At 39.5% G+C, this 23,996-nt stretch overlaps 1 protein-coding gene across 4 annotated transcripts in view; it reads right to left on the reverse strand.

Moving 5' to 3' along the window:
• The window catches only part of METTL4 (methyltransferase 4, N6-adenosine), a 131,405-nt gene that overhangs the window by 30,206 nt on the left and 77,203 nt on the right, over positions 1–23,996 (reverse strand). Inside the window, exon 10 of one of the 4 annotated variants that reach the window (XM_087439042.1) lies at positions 4,678–4,813. The exons of 2 other annotated variants lie outside the window; for them this stretch is intronic. In XM_087439042.1, coding sequence (XP_087295168.1) covers positions 4,698–4,813 — 116 coding nt within the window. In that variant the 3' untranslated portion in view covers positions 4,678–4,697. Of the gene's footprint in view, positions 1–4,677; positions 4,814–23,996 lie in introns of those variants that run through there. One more of the 4 variants, XM_087439046.1, reaches the window with a different exon arrangement.

A 23,996-nucleotide genomic window follows, 5' to 3' on the forward strand; every position in this document is an offset into this window, starting at 1 on the left:
TATTTTGAAGTTATTTGTTTATGAGCTTCCTTTAAAGATCCCATTAAATGTCTCTGTAATGTTAGCATGGTGGCTCAGCCACCATGTAAGGTAGGCAGGAAAATGTAAGCCTCAACATTCCCACTCATCATGTCTTGTACTGATTCACCTAGTTGGGTACCACATGTGTCATTTATACCCATTATTTCTAAGAATAGTTAAACCAGAAAAGCTTTAAAGACTTAGATTTCAAAATAGAAAGAACATCTTCAAAAGAAAACGTGTTTGGAAGCAATGCTTTTATTGCAAAATATTTTTTAACAGCGGAGGAAAATATAAGGACTACTTTTTTTCTCTAAATAAAAAATTACATTTTCAGAAAGTCTTTGGATTCTTCCCTTCAAAAATAAACGTGTTCCACTATATGCATAAGCGAGGGAAAGTTTTTATTTCTAGCTTTCTATCAGTCATGAAAAGATTTGTTTACTTCTCTTCTCCAAGTCTTTCTTGCTTTTTCCCATCACTCACTCACTCACTCACATACACACCTTGTTACTAAAAAGACATCGAAATGTAGTCCATTCTCCAGTTATGTTGACCATATAACACTACAATTCCAGAAATCAAAATTTAATTCACATCTGCTTTGAATAACAATAAAGGTAAGGATCACTTTTTAATGCCACACCACTCAACTTTTTTCTAAATTTTGTTGAAGGTGCAGCTTTAAGCAGCTTTCCTTGAATATAATCTCCTACCCACTTCCTCATTAGGACACTCCTGTAAATGCCAAAAAAAAATGTTTAGGGCCGGCCCAGGGTGTAGTGGTTAAGTTTGCGTGCTCTGCTTCGGCGGTCTGGGGTTCACAAGTTTGAATCCCAGGAGCAGACCGATGTACCACTCAGCAAGCCATGCTGTGGAGGCATCCCACATACAAAATGGAGGAAGATGGGCACAGGTGTTTAGCTCAGGGCAAATCTTCCTCAGCAAAAAGAGGAGGACTGGCAACAGATGTTTGCTCAGGGCCAGTCTTCCTCACAACAAAAAAAAATGTTTATAAGTTGAACAACATGGATTTTTATTCATGAACATGTTTGTCATAAGCCTGAGTGGTTCCAGACACAACTCTGCTTCCAATTCTTCTGTACTGTCTTCAAAGCTAGACTTTTTGCTTTCTTAGGGGACATTTTACTGACTCTATTGAGTTCCCTCAGCTATGACTTTAGGATTGGATATCTAAAAGAAACACCAGGAAGATGACCAAAACTTAGTGACATGGGCAGGAATCTCTGATGTCACTGCCCCTCCTGTAAGAATCTTTCCTCCAAAGAGTGCTAAAGAATTTGTGTTTAGTCATTTTGAGAGCAATACCCTCAAAGGTTATTATCTTAGTCGTTCAGGCTTCTATAACAAAATATCACAGACTGGGTGGCTTATGAACAACAAAAATTTATTTCTCAGAGTTCTGGAGGCTGGAAGTCCGAGACCAAGGCACCAGCATGGTCCTTTGGTGAGGGCCCTCTTCCTGATTCATAGCAGTGCCTTCTCACTGTGTCCTTACATAGTAGAAATGGCAAGGGAATTGAATTTCTTCCGTAAGAAAGTCTTCCAAAGGCTTCAGATGAAAGCAGGGATCCGTGTCAGAAATGTGGTCTGAGAGGTCTTTGGCTCTCTCCATCTGTTTTGTGCCTCACACACAGCCAGCCTTACTGACCCCTTGACAGGTCATCAGTGCAGGCTCCACATGCCTGTGCGGCACTGCTACTGTGTCAACAACTCTGCCCTTCTCAGCCCCGGGAGCACATGACTTGTGCTGGATCAACCATTTTACCTGGCCCCAGTGACCAGTCTAAGGGAATGGGCATATGGCCTATGCCAGGTTTCCATTCTCACCTGGAATTTTCTAACTGAATCCAGGATAGAAGATTCTCCTTCATCTTGAGTTGAGATGCTATAAGACTCCAAGCCCAGAGTTAACTAAGACTATACGCCCTGATAGATGGGAAAAGCTCAGGTGAAGTAGGAGAAAATGAAGTAAACAGAGGGAATCAAAACCAAAAGATGGAGAAAGCACTTTGAAAACTGATTATCTTGGTCCAGTCATCCTTGATATAGCTCTCCCCTATCCTTTTCATAGTTGGTTACATGAACCAATTAATTCCCTCTTTTTGTTAAAGTTTGTGCAAGTTAGGTATCTGAAACTTAGAACCAAGGAGATTAATGTTTTCTACTTTTTATGCATAGATAAAGCCAGTCTTAAGTTCTTGTGTATGAGCTCATGGGATAATTTAATGTTGTTTTATTGAATTTTGTATTTGAAATAAAGATCTCAGTATTTCCTTTTATCACACAGTTGACAGTATGTTATTCTTGGCATATCTTCCTCTCATAATGAATATATAGTATCACAATCTGCTACTGTAACAGAGAAAAAAAAATGATTTTTGAAAACCAAAATGCTGTGTCTCTTTCTGTGTCCTGAATGGGGATGGGATGAAGGAATAAATCTCCATTTTGCTCTGTTCCTCCTGAAGGGCCACATGGAGAAGGATGGATAGGTGGGCCCAAAACTGACAGCCCATTGCTTAGCATAGCCCATAAGGGTCTTCACACAGCGGACATCCAAGGCTGAGTTTGGAGGCAGAGGCTGCAGAAAGCTCAACTCATCTATACCTACAAGGAACAGGAATCAGGGACAGAGAAGTAAGAGAAAAGAGGAAAAGACAGGAGGAGAAAGGGAGAGTCCTATGCACATCCTGGGGAACTGGAGCCACACTCCTATCAGGCTTTTTCAAGAACAGGGAAGCCAAATATTTAATTTGATACGTTATCTGCTGCCTGAAGTTGTAGTATAATTAGGGCAACTATATAATTTACGACTCCAACTTGGGCCCTTTGAGACTAAAAAGGGGTGCTACTAATAATTATGCAGTGTCAACAGATATAAACCAGGGCTGTCACAGGCAAACCAGACCTATGGTCCCCTCAAGCATAATCTTCTTGTCATTATCCCCATTTTCAGTGAAGCTGGACACACTCAGATGACTTGGGTGAGGTTTTCAGAGGGAAACTTAAAAATAAGAAAAAAGATTTCTGCTTTAAATTTTGAATGGTGAGTGCTAAATAGGAATAACTTTCCCATGATTGTCAACACTCCACCCATGACACTGTCCCAGTGGGGAGAGGCCTGAGAGCCGGTCACAATGACTAAGAGAGAGGCCAGGTGGAGACATGTAGCTCTCACTGAATGTGGATTTGGAATCAGCCAATCATTTGAACCTGGGCCAACAAATTGGGTACGTCATGTTACAACTTTCTTTTTTGCCATTGAGAGACTAGATAGGAATTACAAGTTTTCTCACCTAAAAACTGAAAATTTTTATTTTAATTTAAAATAATGTAACAGATGCCTCTTTCGCTATGGCACCTCTTGCTAACTTCTATGGCTTCTCATTTCACTCATCTAAAAAAGGAGGAACAAAATTTTGAGATGTTGCCAGGGGTCCCAGGTCTACCCTGCTGGCCACATAGCTTCCAGTGTGTTAGAATATGGCAAGAGCATTCCCTGTGGCTGACAGTGCACATACCTCTGAGTTTTACAGTCTGTCCAGAAGACACAAAGCAGAAAAAAATAAAAGTTGGTGCGATGATTATCATGAGCTTTTCTTCATCATTCTCAAGCACAAAGACGTAGATGTAGTAGAAAGAATTAGGACTTTCAATTCAGACAGACCTGTGTCATAGCTCCATCATTTACCACTAGCCCTATAAATTAACTATCACATTAACTGCCTTACCTGAATGTGTTTCTTCATCTTTAAAATGGGATGACAGCACCTAACTCATAGGATATTATAAACATTAAATGAGTATATCAGACACCTACTGTGCCTTACTCCACATTCTCTTGGAACAACTTTTTTACTCCAGCCATTGTGCAGCTTCATGCAGTATACTAGCTTCATGCAAAATAATCTGACAGCCAAAGAGAGTTACATAATTTGGAGAGCCTGGTGCAAAATGCAAATGAAAGGCCTCTTATTCAAAAATTAAGAATCTCAAGACCATGACATGAGTGAATTAAACCAAGCACAGGCTAGTTTAACCTGTGTAGTTGCACATGTTGCATGCCTTGCTGCTCCTCTTCTCCACTGTACGAGTCATCTCTCCCTTTCTGCCCCAGAGCTTCTCTGACACTGTGGCATTCACACATGTGCAAACTGGAAGCCTGAGTGAATTACAACCCATGGGGCAACCCTGGAGCAAGGGAGGATGGGAGCCAGTGAATAAATGCCACCCGCCTCTGTCACTCACATGGACAATTCAGAGGTGCATTCTACATGGCTCCTCAGAGAGTCCAGTAGGATCCAGCTTTAGCTGTCTACAGTGGTAAACAGCCTGATGATGAACCCATGAATCAGCTTTCTCTCTTTCCCTTACCTGCACACAAGTTCTTGTCTCAGACTCTGCTCTCAGGCTTAGACAAAGGCACACTTTTGGTAAAGCACTCTGTAAAGACCTGGGTCTCATCAAAGGTCTCCCTCTCCTCTTCTGAGTTGAAAGAGTCAGTGACCAGAAAAGAGAAGTGACAATCAAATTCTGACCATAGTCCAGAAGAAGCAAACAAAAAGGGAACTTAATGCTCATTCCACCCTTCCATCTTTTCAGTTCACCCCTTTCCCCAACCATCCACCCTTCTTTGCCTCAACACCATATATTCATATTTTCTTTAAAACCCATGTGGTTACTTCTTGACACAAAATTCTAGAGATTTTATTTATTGAAGTCCTGTTTTTCCTGACATTCATTTGGCCTTGATCCTGTAATAATTTCACTGGAAGAGAAAACATGATCATGACTCAGGCTCTGAAAGAGGAAGAAGAGCAAAATTCAATACCAATAATACAATCATCTAATTTAAAGGAAGTAAAGTACTCTCAAGACACCACTTTAAAAGAATACAGGACAACTGGATTCTTGGCTAGCTAAGAACCACATTCTGATAACTATAAAAAATGTATATATTTTACTTGCTTTATATCATATGTTGCAGTATTGTACTTTGTTCCCCCAAAATAGTATTCTTTCTTTCATATCTTTTATTCATCAGTACTGTTATTCTTTTTTTGTGTGTGTGAGGAGATCAGCCCTGTGCCAGGATCTGCCAATCCTCCTCTTTTTTTGCTGAGGAAGACTGGCCCTGGGCTAACATCCGTGCCCATCTTCCTCCACTTTTTATGGGACACCGCCACAGTATGGCTTGCCAAGCAGTGCATCGGTGCGCGCCCAGGATCCAAACCGGCGAACCCCAGGCCGCCACAGTGGAGCGCACACACATAACCGCTTGTGCCACCAGGCTGGCCCCAGTACAGTTATTCAATAACCTCTCTAAGGAGCCATATTATAACAGGAAAATTGTATAAAACAGTAAAACAACCTTGGCTAACTAGATTGGTTGACCCTCCTCCAATCTGGATTCTGCCACCTACTAAACACCCAGCCTAAGGCAAATGTCAGTAAAAGTCCAATAATCCAACAGTCTCCAGACTGATACTGTACCAGCATCAGTGTTGGATTTTTCTATACTACTGAGTATTACGCTACTGATACCATAGATACCAAAACATATCTCAGGTTTCATCATCAAATCTGCAATACAACATTTTGTGTGTGTGTGTGGGGAAGATCAGCCCTGAGCTCACATCCATTGTCAATCCTCCTCTTTATATGGCACAGCACCACAGCATGGCTTGACAAGCGCTGTGTAGGTCCACACCCGGGATTCGAACCTGCGAACCCCAGGCCACCAAAGCGGAGCGCGCAAACTTAACCGCTATGCCACCAGGCCGGCCCCTGCAATACAACATCTTGATATTTTATTAGAAAAGTAGAATACTGTAAGTAGCCAACATAATAGAAGAGTATATTCTAGAAACCACTGAATACATGAGCTATCAATACACTAGTAAATCATTATCTATAAATATTATAAATAGCATAAATATTAGTTTGATTTTTCACAGTGTACTTACCAACCCATTAGTATATAAGATAATTCATTGCAGGATATAAAGATGCATAGCATCTTCATTAAAAAATATTTATATAAACTTTAAAAAATTATTATATCTATAACTTAAACCACAGTTTCTTTTTTTTTTTTTTTTTTTTTGGTGAGGAAAATCAGCCCTGACCTAACATCCATGCCTATCCTCCTCTTTTTTTGCTGAGGAAGGAGGAAGACTGGCCCTGGGCTAACATCCGTGCCCATCTTCCTCCACTTTATATGGGACACCGCCACAGCATGGCCTGACAAGCGGTGCGTCAGTGCGCGCCCGGGATCCAAACCCGGGCCTCCAGCAGCAGAGCGCATACACTTAACTGCTACGCCACGGGGCCAGCCCCCCACAGTTTCTTTTTTTCACCAAAATCATAACACACTATTTAGAGTAACCGTAACTGAAATGAACGAATTCATACATTTGCTCATTCAATAAATATTTCTTGAAGACTACTATGTGCCTGGGGATAAAATAATATATAAAAGAGAAATGGATCCCAGCCTTCAGGAATTTATAGTCAGGAAAACAGAAAAGTAACAGGCAATTAGAATACAAAGCAATCATGTGTCACGATGGGGGAAGTCCAATCTGCTTTAGCAGTGCCTACGAGGAGCACTTAAGCCATACTTGAGGGGTCAGGGAAGCTTCCAGGAAAAATGGGCAATTAAGCTGAGACCTGTAAAATGAGGACTAGGGGTTGGCCAAACACAGGAGAAAGTCAGCAATAGAGAAGATTTAAGGCAGAGAAACTATATGTTCAAAGGCCTAGAAGCAAGAAAGCAAGATATACTCTTTAAGGGAATGAAATATGTTTCCTATGGCCATTTATGCAAGGATTTAAAATGCTTAGTATTCCTTAATGTGAATAAAATTTACTTTATATAAATTAACTTAGGACTTTCCTTCCTGATGTGGTTGCTCCATTGATGGGGTGAATGCACCACTGATGCACTGGTGTCATTAATGTATTGATACCATTGATGCACTGATGCCACTGATGCAGTCCTGGGTGATGTTCAACCAGTTATCACCAAGAGAAACTCTTTCCTTCTCTCTTTGACAACTTAATCGTTAACTGCTTAACTAATTTTACTTAAAGAAGTTCTGTGCTTTTACTTATAGAAACTATTAACTATAGCTAATATGCCTTATTAACTATAAGCAGATGTACTACTTCAGTAACATAATTCATCAAATTTTAGAATCATTTATTTAATGCCAAATTTATTTACTCCTGGGCTTCTTTTTGCCCTCCTCCTCATTCATACCTTGCAGCATTTGTGGATAATAGTTTGAATAATTTTTTCATCAATACCTCTTAAACAATGATGATAACTGATCTTTTGTCTCAATGTAGTATATTTCAGATAATATTGTAATACCAAATTTAATTTCTGCCTTGTATATGCTTTTATTATTTCTTGTTTCTAAGGTATCATCACAAAATCTTGTTGCTCTCATGATATCAGTTTACCACTGAATCCGTAACCACAGAGGGCTTGAAGAGTTAGTTAAAAAGCTAAATTTATCTAGCTTATTTTCAAATAAAGAACTATTTTTAGCTAAAATCTAATCCACTCAGATCTCTGCATCACAGAATGACACATTTTTCAGTTTTTATTTTATTTAACCTCTCCAAGCCTCAGTTTCAGTTTCCTCACCTGTCAAGTAGGGAGAGTGATGCCCACTTCACATTCCTAACAAATGAAGAGTGTCTAGGGTTAACAAAGAGGAGCTCACTGTTTCAGATAGACAAGGACATAGAGAAAAAAGCCCAAGCCAAATCACAGTTTTTAATTAAAAAATAAGAATTCCCAAAACTAAATGCAAATGCAGTTCTTTAAGAAATTAGCAGTTTCCTAGAAGAAAGGAGTTTATTTTCCCAGGTAGCTGCAAATTTTCAGCACTCATTTGTCTCCATTCACTATAGCACAACAAAAGGCTTCTCCCGACGTGGACCCACAGCAGTTCCAATGAATAAACCAACCAGAAATAGGCCCTTACAATAGTGTGCTGTTATACAGATTTCCTTTTAATGATTCCTCAACTCTATAAGATGTAGCCAAGGAAAAAGATTCTTAACTTCAACATATTTAAATCTTCAAAACTAAGTGTCTGCTATCTCTCTCAAAAGTAATCATCACATCGTGTCCTCATCTAGCACTGGGTACATAATAGGATTAACTGAGAAGAAAAATCACAGACACGCATTCAGTCCACCAATTTAGAAAGAATTCCAAAAACTGATAAGGAAAAGAGCAACAAACAAGTAGGAAAATGGCCAAATATATGAACAGTCAGTTTACAGAAAAGGAAAGACAGAATGTCTCTGGAATATATGAAGTAATGTACAACTTCACTCAAACGAAGAGAAGTGCAAATTAAAACAAGACTCAGCCACAACTTTTCAACTATTAGATAGACAATGAAGAAAAAGTTTAATCACACACTCTGTTGGTAAGTGTATGGGGAAATAGGCAATATCATAAATTGCTGGTGGGAATGTAAATTGATTCAACCCTTATGAAGTGTGATTTTTGCAGAATATATCAGGTAATGTACTCTTAAACACAGAAAATTCCTTTTCTAGGAATTTATCCTATAGATATATTCAAACATGCACAAAATGACCAATGGATATTTTACTGCAGCATTGGTTTGATACAGTAAAGATTGGAAACAATCTATATGTCCATTAATAGATAACTGGTTAAATAAACTACAATATATCTACTCAATGAAATATTCTGCAGCCATAAAAATTAATGAAGATTCTCTTTTTGTAACAATTAGGAATGACTTCAAATGTTGAGCTTTTAAAAAAATCATGTGACGAGTATGCTACCATTTGTATGAAAAGAGAGGAGGGGAATATCTACATATATATTTATTTGCATATGCATAAAATACTTCTAGGAGTATATTTACAAAACTGATAGCATTTTTTGCTTCCAAAGAGAGGAATTGAATGGCTGAGGAATGGAATGGAAGGGAGATTTTCATTATAAGCCCTTTTGTAATTTTCGAATCACGTGGATGTTATTTCCTGTATAAAAACAAAATTTAGATTCAAAAAAAAAGACACTCTATGCTGAGCATCAGGAGCTCTGATCACTGGTTCTATCTCAGCCTCTGTGGTCTTAAATCCCCTCCTTCTCTGTAGCTCATTTTTCTCTTCAAAAAACAAGTAAGTTAGAGTGGCAAATCTCTAAAGTCCGTTCTAAGTATAGAGTTTTAGGCATGCGTAAGAAATCATAGCTTCAGGGAAAAAAAAATAGAATAGTACTCTTATGTATTTCACATATAAAGCTTAATGGTGGCTCTGGCCAACACAATCGTGATTCATTTCTTCATAATCATACAGCAAAAGCCCAGATTCTACACAAACAGTCTCGCTTTCTTTTTACAAACACACGACATTGACATGGTCTTCATGGAAATTGGAGGTATGCATGCAGAGCCCCTGTAACCACATGCCAAGCAAGCAGGTACCTGGCATTCTCCAACTCAGGACTACTGAAGACAGATGGTTCTCACTTTTTAACGCAGCCTACTTAAGGAATGCCGAAGACCATCTCACCCATTCTCACTATAGTGTACATCTGCTTCATTCAAAATAGAAGTATGCTGGTTTATATCTGTGCACACACAACTGAGTGGTGCATATGCAATTTAGTGGTTGGCATATACGACTATATATATATATACTATGCATATATAATACATATATGTATATAATAATACATCTTTACCTTAAGGAAAATTTGCATATACTAATATATATTATTACCTTAAGGTAATAATTTATCTTGAAGTCTACATATGATGAAAAGTAAGGGCCAAGAATACAGTTGTTGCAAATATGCAACACTCTACACTGTAAGGTTGACCAAGCAACTCACAATACACTAACAGTAATTTATAATTACAAAGCAAAGGAGCACCAACTAAATACCATACTCAAGAAAACAGGATGATATAGGGATAAGTGCTTCTCCTTGATATTGTGGGAATTGCAACTAACAATATGGGAACAAGTGCAAGAGGAGTTTTGTAAACTCCAAGAACTACATGGTAGCCAGACTCTTTAGCCACAAATATACTGAATTAGAGCCCTCTAGTTACCTGTTAATTTTCCTTTATGAAAACCAAATTTTAATCAACTTTAATAACTCATCTAATAGATTATTGGTAACTAGCGCTCACTTACAAGCTAAAAACGAAAGACTTTGGAGCATGTCATTTGTCTTCATTTTCCTCATTTGTAAAATAGTAATAATATTTATTCCTACCTCATAAGATTATTTTGAGGATGAAATGATAAAAAAGACTGCAATAACATTTTATAAACTACGATGGGGTTGATATATTTTGCAAATGTAAATTATTATTATTATTAAATCCTAAGATGGCCCCGGCTGCAATAGCCGTGCAACCTTGAGCTGCTGTGGACAATAACTGTTGAATTGTTAAAGGTCTCAAAGAATCCTGTAAGAATGGGGCATTTTGACAAATGTTAATGTTTAGTTAAGTAATTGACATTAAAGTTGTTTATAAAACATTGTTTAGAAAATTATATATTGAGAATGAACTGATAGATTTATATAATATGCATATATTTGATCAATATAAACAAATTTCCTAACACGTGGTTTGCTTTGCACTCAATCTCCAGTTTCTGATAAACAACTCTTAAGGAAGCAAAACGAGCCAAATTTTCATATTCTCTGCTTGGGAAATATGCCCTGTAGATATTTAATAACACATTCTGCTTTTTCCAAATCATTATATTAGTATACACAAACTTACCTTCAGGATCTGTTTTAATTACAAATGTGTCATGCATAAAACATGTGGAATCATTTCAATATGTTCATTATCCTTTGCCCCATTCTTCACTTCATGAGGCAAGTTTAATTGTGGTATGTTCTTCAACTCTTCTTTAGTCTTAAGATTTCGCAGATATTAGTTCAGCTGAAATTTATAGAAAATAGTCTTCTGGTAGGTTACCCCTGATGGGTTCCACTTGAGAGAACAGTATTAATCAATGTACTGGAAAACACGTGAAGCACCAAACCCTTAAATCCATGTGCCATCCCAAAGGGCTCTGATTATGGAAATAGATTCACATATTTTAGTGATAATATTAGCAGCCACAATTCTTTCTCATATGAAACCTGAAGCAGTCATGCAGATTAGCACCAGTTTAACATTTTAAAACTTTGTTTTTAATCAGGCTCCAGAGGAAGTGATTGCAGACTCCCTGCTTACTTATTCTCCCTGCTTCACTAGGGTAACATGAAGCTTAATGAGACTTATGTTGAGGCTATTTTCTCCTCTGAAGTTTAAGTTTCTACGAATATTGAATCACTAAATAATTGCAATGAAAACATTTTAAAAATCCTTTCCCCAAATCAAAAGAGATTCGATAAATCCCAAGCTACTTGAGGCTACACGGATTGAAATGTAATTAGTTGGTAGATACACTAATATTTATTTGAGACAATGGACCAGGTTGATTCTCAGATGAGGAGCCAAAATAAAAAGCCACAGAAAATGAAAATAAAGAGGAAAATCTGTAAAGAAAGCTAGAAACTTCAGGAGAAAAACAAAAGTAAGAAGTTATTAGAATTGGGTGGTGGTGTTAAACATGGAGGGTATCTTAGGTGATTTTTTATAATAAGGGTTAGGTGCCCTGAGGAGAGAGGGTCTAATTGAGTTGGCATTCAAGAGGCTGAAAGGAAAGCAATTTTGACCAGCCACCAAAAAGTGCTTTTGAGACCCAGACAAAAAAAAACTTTCTGTCCCAATAAAGAAAGATGAGATCAGAGAAAAATAGCTCTGTCTTTATACTTGAGCAATTGTTTTCTATCTTTTTCCACCAAGACACATATGACAAATGATGTCTCCATTTAAGATACATCCCCAAGAAGTACAAAAAACCTAGGATGTTAGACGTGCAATTTTTCACCACATTTCATCCCTCTCTTCAACTTCAGAACTGTAACGTGTGACTGTACCATCTTTGTAGAAGCACTCGAATGTGTGGGAAAAGTTAATCATTCATTACTTGGAATATCTCACAAGTGATTTAGCCACCTCAGGTTGTTATCATACCCAAGCAGAGGTAAGACAAATTAGGAAGGGTGGCTGGAAATTCCTAGAGAAGCCCAAAGTATCGGTCTACTTGTCAATAAGCTCATGAGAGCCCACAGGTTGAAAGAATTTGATATTCCCCGGAGACTCTCTGGATCTGAGCCCTGTTACTCACTACCAGTCCTGCGTACCAGAAGCCAACATACCTCGACTAAACTCACACTACCTTCTACTTTGAGGGTAGGAAATCAGAATAAACAAAATCCAATCCAAATTTTTTAAATTACAACTTATGCATGTTAAATTTTGGAAATGTTCTGAAAGTCTATCAGTTCACACCCCCACCCAATATAGAATTTTCTCAATAATGCTCTATAAAGGATAGTTTGTGAAAACAAAAAGTTGGCCACACAGAGAACTTACTTCTAATTCAGATCTGGTCAAAAATATGAAACTAAAATCCCACACAGGGTATTGAAATATACAGAGAAGGATCGAAAAGTCTTTCTTGGAGCTGGCCCAGCAGCACAGTGGTTAAGTTCACGCACTCCACTTCAGCAGCCTGGGCTTCGTGGGTTCAGATCCTGCGTGCAGACCTACACACTGCTCATCAAGCCATGCTGTGGCGGTGACCCACATACAAAGCAGAAGAAGACTGGCACAGATTTTAGCTCAGGGACAATCTTCCTCAAGCAAAAAGAGGAAGATTGGCAACAGATGTTAGCTCAGGGACAATCTTTCTCACAAAAAAATTAAAAGAGAGAGGTCTTTCTTATTTCACATTTGTTAGGAAGCTTATTTTGTGTTTATCTCCCTTATCTCAGATGCAGTACTTACTTGCATTGCTATTCACACCAGCATTGAATCACATGCTCCCTTGCAAGTTTATTTCTAATTTTTCTGCTTTGTCTTATCTCTCCAAATAGATTGCAAATTCCAGATGATCAGGACTGTACCCCCTCTCAGTCCTTTGGGCAATGGTGGCACCAAGAAGCCATTCTGTTAAATTCTTATATGATTAACTAATTAAGAAAATTTAATTAATTCCTACATTTCTCTAACATTGTTTTCTTGCTATTATTTTCTGTGAATTTATTTAAATGTTATTACAATTAAAGTCAAACAAATACATGTATGTATGTGAATGTGTGCATATATAACACCTAAAGGCAAATGGCAGATATAAACTTGGAATTAAGAAAAATATCTCTGCCTTTAATCAGATACATCATCAAAAACTAAATATATGGGCTGGCCTAGTGGTGTAGCAGCTAAATTCATATGCTCTGCTTCAGCAGCCCGGGGTTCGCGGGTTCAGATCCTGGGCACGAACCGACACACCGCTTATCTAGCCATGCTGTGGCAGTGTCTCATATAAAGTAGGGGAAGATGGGCATGGATGTTAGCCCAGGACCAATCTTCCTCATAAAAAAGGAGAAAAAAAAGAAAAACTAAATATATTTTTAATCTTGGACAGCAACTGCTTTTAGCATGGGAATACTGGTGAGCTCTTAGGATAAATAGGCCAAAATGTACATCTGATTATAAGGAATATTTTTGTTCTATATATTAAACTCCTAATAACATAAGTTGTGTTTATTTTAATATATCGTTCTAATGGTTTCCTTTTGCATCAATTTGACTATTGAAAGTTATCTTCTTACTTGCTTCTAGTGTCACTTCCTTAAAGAAAGCTCTGATCAAAATAAGTCTGAGAAAATATATCTAAGCTAGACAACTTAGAGTAACTTAACTTATAGAGATTTGAGTTTATATCCACATTATTAAATTCAAAATTAAAGGTGAGCAGTGCCTAATCGTATGTCCCTGGCCAGTCTTGCAGAAATCCCAAACTAGAAAACAGCACAAAAGCCAGCAACCTCATTTCTAATGTTATACTCATTACAGGGAAAATTACAATGAGGAAAAGAGATCAACAAAAAGCCATGTGTAAGTAAACCGAATTCCTCAAGGAACAGAGAAAAATATTAGGTTAGATCAACGTTTCTCAACCCTCACTGAAAGCTGAAACCTGAGAAGCTTTTAAAAAATACCAATGCTCGGGTCCCAGCCCCAGAGATTCTGATTTACTTTGTCTGGGAGGGTCCTAGGCATCTGCAGTTTTAAATGTTCCTCAGATGACTGTAATGTACAGCTAGAGTTGAGAATCATTAGGTTAAATGATACAGGATTACAAATAAGCTTTCTAAAAAAAATTCTTACATTTTCCCTCTGTCTACTTCCAGTGCTAAATCAAGCAAAGTTTGAACTACCCTTTCAGTACAGCCTGCTTTATGCAGACTTAAACAAAAATCAACACTTCCACACACACAAACCTGTAGGTTTCCCATGAAAACCATCTGTCAAAATTATACTATGTGTAGCTAGAGCCAAAAGTGTAAAAACTAAGTTTATAAATAATGTTAACTCTTTAATTCTCTTGCATCTCCACGGACTCTTCGGTCTGAAGTGATAAAAGCTAAATCAATCTGGGGCGGCCCCGTGGCTTAGCGGTTAAGTGCGCGCACTCTACTACTGGCGGCCCGGGTTTGGATCCCGGGCGCGCACGGACGCACCGCTTCTCCGGCCATGCTGAGGCCGCGTCCCACATACAGCAACTAGAAGGATGTGCACCTATGACATACAACTATCTACTGGGGCTTTGGGGAAAAAGAAAAAGGAGGAGGATTGGCAATAGATGTTAGCTCAGAGCCAGTCTTCCTCAGCAAAAAGAGGAGGATTAGCATGGATGTTAGCTCAGGGCTGATCTTCCTCACAAAAAAAAAAAAAAAGCTAAATCAATCTAAGTGAAAGAAAAAGGGGAAGTGGATTTATCAGCTGATGACTGGAAAAGACCCTAATAGATCTAACATTAAGCACACTAGATCCAGGGCCCAAACAATGTCACCAAGACTTGCTTTCTCTCTCTCTCACACTCCCCCTTGCTCCTGTTCTTAGCTCTGCCTCTGTCTAGATGTTGGTCTCATTCTGTCAATGAGTATCCTCCAAGTGATACCCCCAGGCTCACATCTTTGCAGCATCCTGACCTGAAAGGCAAAAGATGGTCTTTCCCTTCCTCCAGAAGAAAAGTCCCAGAAAACGACTCTGAGTGCCCTGAACTGGATCACAAGCCCATTCTAAAAATTTCAAAATATTATCTATCTACAAGTATATCACTCGACAATCAAATTGAGTTTTAAAACATTAATAGGAATGAACATGGGAAAGAAGTAGAGAGAGTAAAAGACCAATCTGGAGAATTTTATGTTTGTCTGGAGCAAAATATACTTTACAGGAGGTACAGTTGTTAAGTTATAGAAATTGTCAAAGGTCTTATCAAGGACAGACTTTTATCTTAAAGAGATAAATTTGATTTTTATTCTGAGACATAAGAGGGCCACAAAAGGATTTCAGCAGAGGAATGAGATGATCAGATTTGTCTTAGGAAGATTACTTCGGCATATGGGGATAGACTGAAGAGAATGCATTTTAAAAACAGAAACCAGTTAGAAGGATATCGCAATTATCCACATGAGAAGAAATCTAAACTTGTACTAAGGCAACGATAAGATAAATAGAAACATGAAATGGACTCAAAAGACTTTAAAGAGGTGGTATCTACAGTAACCAGATTGTCATGGTGTACTCAGAAAAGGAGAGGATTCAGGATGACTCACTGATTACTGGCTTGGGAAACTTGGAGGATAGTAATGCTATTAACTAAGAGAATTTAGGAATAGAGGCAAATTTGGAAGGAACAGATTATAAATTCAGTTTAACATATTAAACTAGAGTTATTTATACGATAAAAATGGAGGTCAATTCATACTGTAAATTCAGCTGTAAGATCAACTGTGATTGTAAACTCATGGTGTTAGATAATTACTGCATAAATATATTAAAGTCACTACTCAGGACAAAGGCAGAACTAGGAACAATGAAGAGGATGGTGAGCCATATGACATTTTTAATAAGTGTGGAAGAGGGGCACATTAGTAAATAACCCCAACTAGAATGGTGTAAAGGGTATTCTACCCAGATGGCATGAGCCCCAAAGGAGGTTCAACATGAGAGGAGGAACAAAGGTTTTGAAGTGGTAATAAGGAAAAAACGGTTATTGACCTCACCCCTTCCCAAACCCTAGGTGGGAGGCAGGGCTTGGTCTTGGGAGAAAAGAGGAAAAGAAGCCAAAGAAGGAGCAGACTCTCCCTCCCCCAGCCCCTGCAAAGAAGGCCCTCTCATGTGACCTAGATTCAGCCAACTCCACATCCCATGCTCCACCTTGAGCAGTCACACAAGGGTGCAGCCAACTTGAGAAATTCTTCAAGGCACAGACAGCAGTGTAAACGATAAGTAGGACATAAGGCATACTGTAAACATTCAGTATTCCAACAGATGATCTCCCCTAAGCATCAGCAGGGTAGGAAAGGACTCCTAATACTCACTTCATGCCTAAAGGCACCATTTTCTGTCATGAGAATGTACTCTTTTCTCTGTTCTACTTTGACAATTTGGGCGAGGGAAGGTGGCGGGGAATGGAGAGGTATGACAATCTGAAAAACAGCAGCTGGCATAATTGTAAACATAAAACATGTTGGTATTTTTTTAATTCTAAAATATTAATTTCCACATATATTTTATTATTAAACTAGAGCACATGGATGGCTGCGAGTCCAATGGTAGCAGTGATGGAGGTTGTGACCCAGTGGCAGCTCCCTAAACAAACTGACCCGTGCTGCACTTGGGCTGGGATCCTAGCTGTAGCTGCCAGCTTCCCTTGGTTCCTGCCCATTTTCTGAGCCTGGTTCTCAAGCCTTCCCATTACTAGATATCTTTGCAATAAATTCCTTTTCTGCTTAAGTTAATCAAAGTTGGTTTCTGTTGTTTGCAACCAAGAACTCTAACAGCTATAGGTGACAAGCACTTTCTGAGGCAAAATGGAGGTTATAGTATGCCAGAGTACCCGGCTCTACTAAGACCCCTAAATTGTAGTAGTAGGTGTTTCACCGAGTTTCTAAACATAAAAGCAAAAGTTTAAAGGAGAAAAGTATTGTGACAAAATAAAAATTAAAACATTTCTATGTCAAAATATACCATAACTAAAATTAAAAGGCACACTAAGGGGCCGGCCCCATAGCGTAATGGTTAAGTGCACATGCTCCACTGCTGGCGGCCCGGGTTCGGATCCCGGGCGTGCACCGACGCACTGCTTGTCAGGCCATGCTGTGGCGGCATCCCATATAAAGTGGAGGAAGAAGGGCACAGATGTTAGCCCATGGCCAGTCTTCCTCAGGAAAAAGAGGAGGATTGGCGTGGATGTTAGCTCAGCGCTGATCTTCCTCACAGCAAAAAAAAAGGCACACTAAGAATACATAAGAAAATGTCAACGTGTCCCAGGGCTTTCCAAAATTAGGAATAGCTCCTTTCTCTGGTCAAGACTGTGTGTTGGTTATTTTAATCCTCATATAAAAGAAATTATATAAGAGACAAAACTCATCAAAAGATTTTACTCTCTCTTTATTTCTTACCAAACGCAGGGCCTCGTAGTACTCCCTGCACAATTCCCACCCTCTGCTTGAAGGTGAGATTCTACAACCATGTAAACATTCCTGGGTTTGAAAAATGGTGAAATTCCCTTGTCAATGAGTTTCCTGGGTGAGTAACAGAGGGATGGTCCTTGACCTTGACAGAGTTAAGCCTCCATGGGTGTGACAACAGTCTTATCAGGCAGGGCAGAGGGTGGAGGCACAGGCAGGAAGAGGATAATGTTCCCATCCCATTAATCATTTCACTCAGGCAAGAAGTTATGATTCCATTTGTATATCCACTTATAATTTTCTTTTACTTTACATGGGCTACCAAAGGAAATATGTACAAAGCAAATGATCATGATTGCTAAACAAAAGGGCTTTTAGCAGGAGATGAGCAGACTTTCCATGTTTTCTCATGTTGATTACATAGCCCATCTCTGGGAAGGGTACAAAGACCACAGTTGCCTCACTTACACACAGCAGGTATGGTCACAGTCCAGTCGTCCCATCTGCTTCCCATGAAAAGGAAAAATTATTTCATGGGTGTCAGGTCTCATGGAAGAGATGGTCCCAAGGTTCTCCTTATCTGTATTAAATCACTTTTGTCTCTGCCTCTTGGACTCGCACATTTTGGACTCAGCTTCACTCCCACAGCAGTAAACCTACATGTGACTGATTATAATTAATATGTAAAACTCCAATGAGCTCAGTTTTAAAACTGGAATGTTTTGCCATGATAGGCAGCCCTGTTAATCTGGAGGATTCCAGCATGTAGGAGATCCAAAAGGCACAGTGGAAACGCTGGCACAGAGGACAGTGGAGGGAATAGTCTGAGAGGAAAGGGTTGCAGCATAGAGCCAGGCTGAAATAGCCACATTGGAAAGGCCTAAAGGGGCTGACATTTCAGGAACATGAAAGATGACAGAGCTCAGAGGCAAAGTGAGATTAACAGGTGTCCGTTCAAACTGGAAGGCATCACAGGTTACTGTGCTGAGACAGAGTCAGGTATGGAATGTTGCCTTTGTTATTGCAGTCCAGGCAAAAATGTCTAACCTACAGAGGAATGATCTGATTTGGCACTGAATTGAACACTGGTAACAAATAAATAAATAAATAAACAAATAAATAAAAAGTGCTACGCTTTAGCAAATTACAGCTGCTAGTGGACTGAGTTGCCGGTAAGAGTGAGGCCCATATCAGAATGGAATTAATCAACATTCTGATGACTTTCTGAGAAAGCAGAGCAAAATGGCAGCAAGGTGATACTCTTTGTCCTCATGAAACCAAGAACTAAGAGGTTAAAAAATCTTCCCCAGAGCAAAAAACCTTAAAAAAGCTTTGCTAACTGCAGCTATGCATATTCAGCATAATCAACTGTTATATAAAACTAACCAGGTCAGGGCCGGCCCAATGGCGCAGCAGTTAAGTGCACGCACCCTGCTGCGGCGGCCCAGGGTTCTCAGGTTCGGATCCCAGGCGCACACCAACACACCGCTTGTCAAGCCATGCTGTGGCAGCGTCCCATATAAAGTGGAGGAAGATGGGCACAGATGTTAGCCCAGAGCCAATCTTCCTCAGCAAAAAGAGGAGGATTGGCATTGGATGTTAGCTCAGGGCTGATCTTCCACACACACACACAAAAAAAAACTAACCAGGTCTTTCTATTCCACCTTAGTATATGAATGAGCCATCTTTCCCAGAAATTCAAGGTCCAGACGTCAAGATTCAGTCTTCAAGGCCAAACGCAGGCTGACGGGAAGGTGCCAGTCAGCAAGGCCACATGCTTTACCTAAAACCCCATATAAAAACCCCTATCTTTTTCCTTTCGAGGAGGTGGATCAGAGTTCTAACTCCCATCTCCTTATGTGGCTGCCTTTTGATAATAGTAAACCTCTTTCCTTGCCACAAGCCTGGTGTTTCAGGTTTTCTTCCTTTACTGGCCTTCCTGTGCAACAGGTAAATGAACCTGTGTTTGGGTTTGGTAACACTCACACTCAAACTCACGTGACTCCTGGCCTTTTATCTTTACACATAACTTTTGAAGTTTGCTTCTATGCTATACTCTAAATCTGGCAATCCATAGGCCAAGGACTATGTCTGTCTTGTTCTACACTATGTCCTGAGGACACAGCACACTGCCTGATAAGTAGGCATATAATAAATATTTGTTGAACTAATGAATGAATTAGATTGTTGACCCAAGTACCAAGCACTCTATCATCATATCTTCCACTTTATCAAGACGTACTGAAAAATTCAAGAGAAAACTTCTAAAATATTCTCATGTCATTTTTTGGGCCCTTTATCTTGGGTATGTGCTAAAACATTATGTCACAGATTAAGGACTTAGAGAAAACTCTAGTAACTATTGAAATTATAAGTAGGATACTAAGAATACTGCAAAAATAAAGTATATCAATACATTAAATCTCCTAAGTTTCACTGAGGTAGAGACAAGCTCCAGATATTCATTTCATCCCTATGGGCTCTACATTTCTATCAGATGAGTGGACTCTTTGCTCTCTTTGGACAGAGGGTGGTATTTAGTAAGGGTTGGTATATAACTACCTGAACAACAGCAGTTGTATAATTTTAAACAGAAATGTCTTGACATTTATAGCAGAAAGTTTTATAAAATATTAATTTCTACAAATATTTCAGCAATAAACTATGGAACACTGAAAAAAATAGGACATGAAAACTTTAACGATAACATAAGAAATTCATTGAAATCCAAATTAAAGCACATTTTACATAATAACAATTCTTACCAAGATATGTCTTTTAGCAAACACTTGTGAATAACTTAGAGAAATGGGATACAGATTGGTAGCCCATAAACACTTCAGAAAATAATTACCCCTGAGGATGGTGTCAAGATGGCAGCATAGGTGGACTCTGAACTTACCTCCTCCCATGGAAACAACAAATTTACAACTACTCTCAGAACATCTACCCCTGAGAGAGAACTGAAAACAGGATAAAAAGAACCCCCACAACAAGGGACAGTGCTGACTGAGGTGTAAGAGGCAGAAATTCCTTTCTGGAGAGAAAAAAAGCCAACTTCAAGACACAGTGCTTCACGGCCAGCCAGGAGCAATCTTAAGGTATGAAGTCTTCCTGGAGGAACAGGGGATCTGAGCAGGAGAACAGTACCACAATAAAAAGCTTTTAGACTCACCACAACCAAAACAAGTGTCATAATATCTGGCTTTGCTAGCTATTAACTATAATGGGGAACATCCCCAGAAAAGCTATCAGACATATGGGGAAAAAAAAGCCTGCTCTTAAAGGACCCACGCACAAATTCACCCATATCAGAAAGCAACCTAAAATCACCAGAAAGAAAGGTGCACAGTCCGTTGGTGAAAAGAGACTCACCTGATAGGCTCTGGGTGCATCTTGATGAGAGGTGAGACCTCCCCAGGGACTGAGACATTGGCAGCAGCCATTACTGTGACCTAATACAGGCTTGCTGACATAGACGCTGGCAGACACCATTGGAGTTCTTCCCCTGGCCTGTTAGCACAAGGGTCTGCCCCACCCACTAGAGCACCAATTTAATTCAGCTCAGCCAGGGCAGGCAGCCTGCCCTAGGGACTGGTCCCACCCAACAGCAAGCCCTCAAACAACTTGTGGGCCTCCATAGGTGGGGGTGCCTGGAACCTCCACAGCCAGGCAAGTAGGTCCACCTCTGTGGGGTAGGGCGTGCGCGAGGAGTGGGCCTGCAGTGGTGGAGTGTGGGGCCTCTGCAGTGGGGCAACTGGGTCTGCTTCAGCGGGTTGGGGTGCGCGCATGGGGCAGGACTGTGTTGATGGGTTGTGTGGCCCTGCGGGTAGTGGGGAATGACAGCTGCAGCAGACTTGTGCTTCTCAAACAGCCACATAGGAAGTCAGCTCCACCTCCCAAAGCCTGAAACAACTGGGCGCTTCGATGCCTCCAGCCAGCCACACTCAGCTGCAATCCTGAGAGAGCTGACAACAGCCTTCCAGGCCAGAGGCCTACAGCAATTGTAAGCCCCTGAGCCTAGCAATGAGCCACACTGGGGGCCTACTCACTTAACAGAAAAACTTCAACAGGAATGTGCCATCAGACCTTGCAACCAACTGTGCTGGGGCTCCCCATGCCCAATAAAGTGTCTAAAGGGTCCATAGTAGCCGCATGCAGCTGACCATTATGACCAGCTGGCCAGGGAAACAGCCTAGCCTCCCTGAGAACCTGCAGCAAGAGCAACCCTGCCAAAAGAGAAGGACACACGTAGCCCACACAGGAGACACTCCTGGAACATTTGGAACTGGTGACGAGAGGGAAGCACACTGCTGGGCCTCATGAGGCATCTCTTACAGAAGGCCACCTCTCCAAGATCAGGAGACGTAGATGACCTACCTAATACATAGATATAAGCACTGAGAAAGAGGCAAAATGAGGAGATAAAGGAATATGTTCCAAGTAAGGGAACAAGACAAAAACCCAAAAAAAGAACTAAACAAAACAGAGATAAACAGTCTACCTGACAAAGAGTACAAAATAATACTCATACGAATCCTCACTGATCTTGGGAGAAGAATGCATGAACTCAGTAAAAACTTCAACAATGAATTGGAAAATATAAAAAAGAACCAATCAGAAATGAAGAATACAATACTGGAAATGAAAAATTCACTAGAGGGACTCAATAGCAGAGCAGATGATACAGAAGAATGGATCAGCAAGCTGGACGAAAGACTACAGGAAATCACCCACGCTGAACAGAAAAAGGAAAAAGAAAGAAAAAGAACAAGGACAATCTAAAGGACCTCTGGGACAACATCAAGCGTACTAAGATCCGTGTTATAGGTGTCCCAGAAGGAGAAGAGAGAGACAAAGGGGCAGAGAATCCATTTGAAGAAACAATAGCTGAAAACTTTCCTAATCTAAGGAAGGAAACAGGTATCCAGGTACAGGAAGCACAGAGAGCACCAAACAAGATAAATTCAAAGAGGCCCAATGCAAGACACATTATAATTAAAATGTCAAGAATTGAAGATAAAGAGATAATCCTAAAAGCCACAAGAGAAAGGCAAGAAGTTACATATAAGGGAAACTCCATAAGGCTATCAGTTGACTTCTCAGTAGAAACCTTAAAGGCTAGAAGGGAGTGGCGCGATATATTTTAAAGAGCTGAAAGGAAAAACCTACAGCCAAGAGTACTCTATCTGGCAAGGTTATCATTCAGAATGGAAGGAGAGAGAAAGAGTTTCCCAGACAAGCAAAAACTAAAGGAGTTTATCACCAAGAAACTAGCCTTACACGAAACGTTAAAGGGACTTATTTAAATGGAAAAGAGAAGACCACAAATAGGAATAAGATAATTATCCAAAAAGAAAAGAAATAAAATCACTGGTAAAGGCAAATATACAGTAAAGGTAGCAGATCAACCACCTATGAAGCTAATATGAAGGTCAAAAGACAAAAGTACTAAAACTATCTATTTGCATGATAAGAGGGTAATGGATATACACACACACAAAAAGAGGTTAGAGATGATATCAAAAACATAAAATGTGGGAGGAGGGGAGTAAAAGAGTAGAGCTTTTAACAAGAGGTCAAACTTAAGAGACCATCAAGTTAATATAGATTGCTATATACATAGGTTATTATACACGAACCTCATGGTAATCACAAACCAGAAACCTATAATAAATACAGAAAAAATTAAGAGAAAGGAACCCAAACATAATACTAAAGAAAGCCATCAAACCACAAGGGAAGAGAGCAAGAGAAGAAGAAAGGAACAGAGAAGAACTACTGAAACACTGAGAAAAAAGGTAACAAAATGGCAATAAGTACTTTCTTATCAATAGCTACCTTAAATGTCAATGGACTAAATTCTCCAATCAAAAGACACAGGGTGGCCAATTGGATAAAAAAACAAGACCCATATATATGCTGCATACAAGAGACACACTTTAGACCTAAAGACACTCACAAACTGAAAGTGAAGGGATGGAAAAAGATACTCCATGCAAGGGGCAATGAAAAGAAAGCTTGGGTAGCAACACTCATACCAGACAAACTAGACTTTAAAACAAAAACTGTAACAAGAGACAAAGAAGGGCACTACATAATGATAAAGGGAATAATCCAACAAGAGGATATAACACTTGTAAACATCTATGCACCCAACATAGGAGCACCTAAATATATAAAGTAATTATTAACAGACATAAAAGGAGAAATAGATAGCAACACAGTAATAGTAGGGGACTTTAACACTCCACTTACACCAATGGATAGATCATCCAAACAGAAGATCAATAAGGAAACATTGGCCTTAAATGACTCACTA

This window comes from Ceratotherium simum, chromosome 14 (assembly GCF_057802395.1).
Source record: "Ceratotherium simum simum isolate JZ-2026a chromosome 14, ASM5780239v1, whole genome shotgun sequence".
NCBI classification, from domain to species: domain Eukaryota; kingdom Metazoa; phylum Chordata; class Mammalia; order Perissodactyla; family Rhinocerotidae; genus Ceratotherium; species Ceratotherium simum.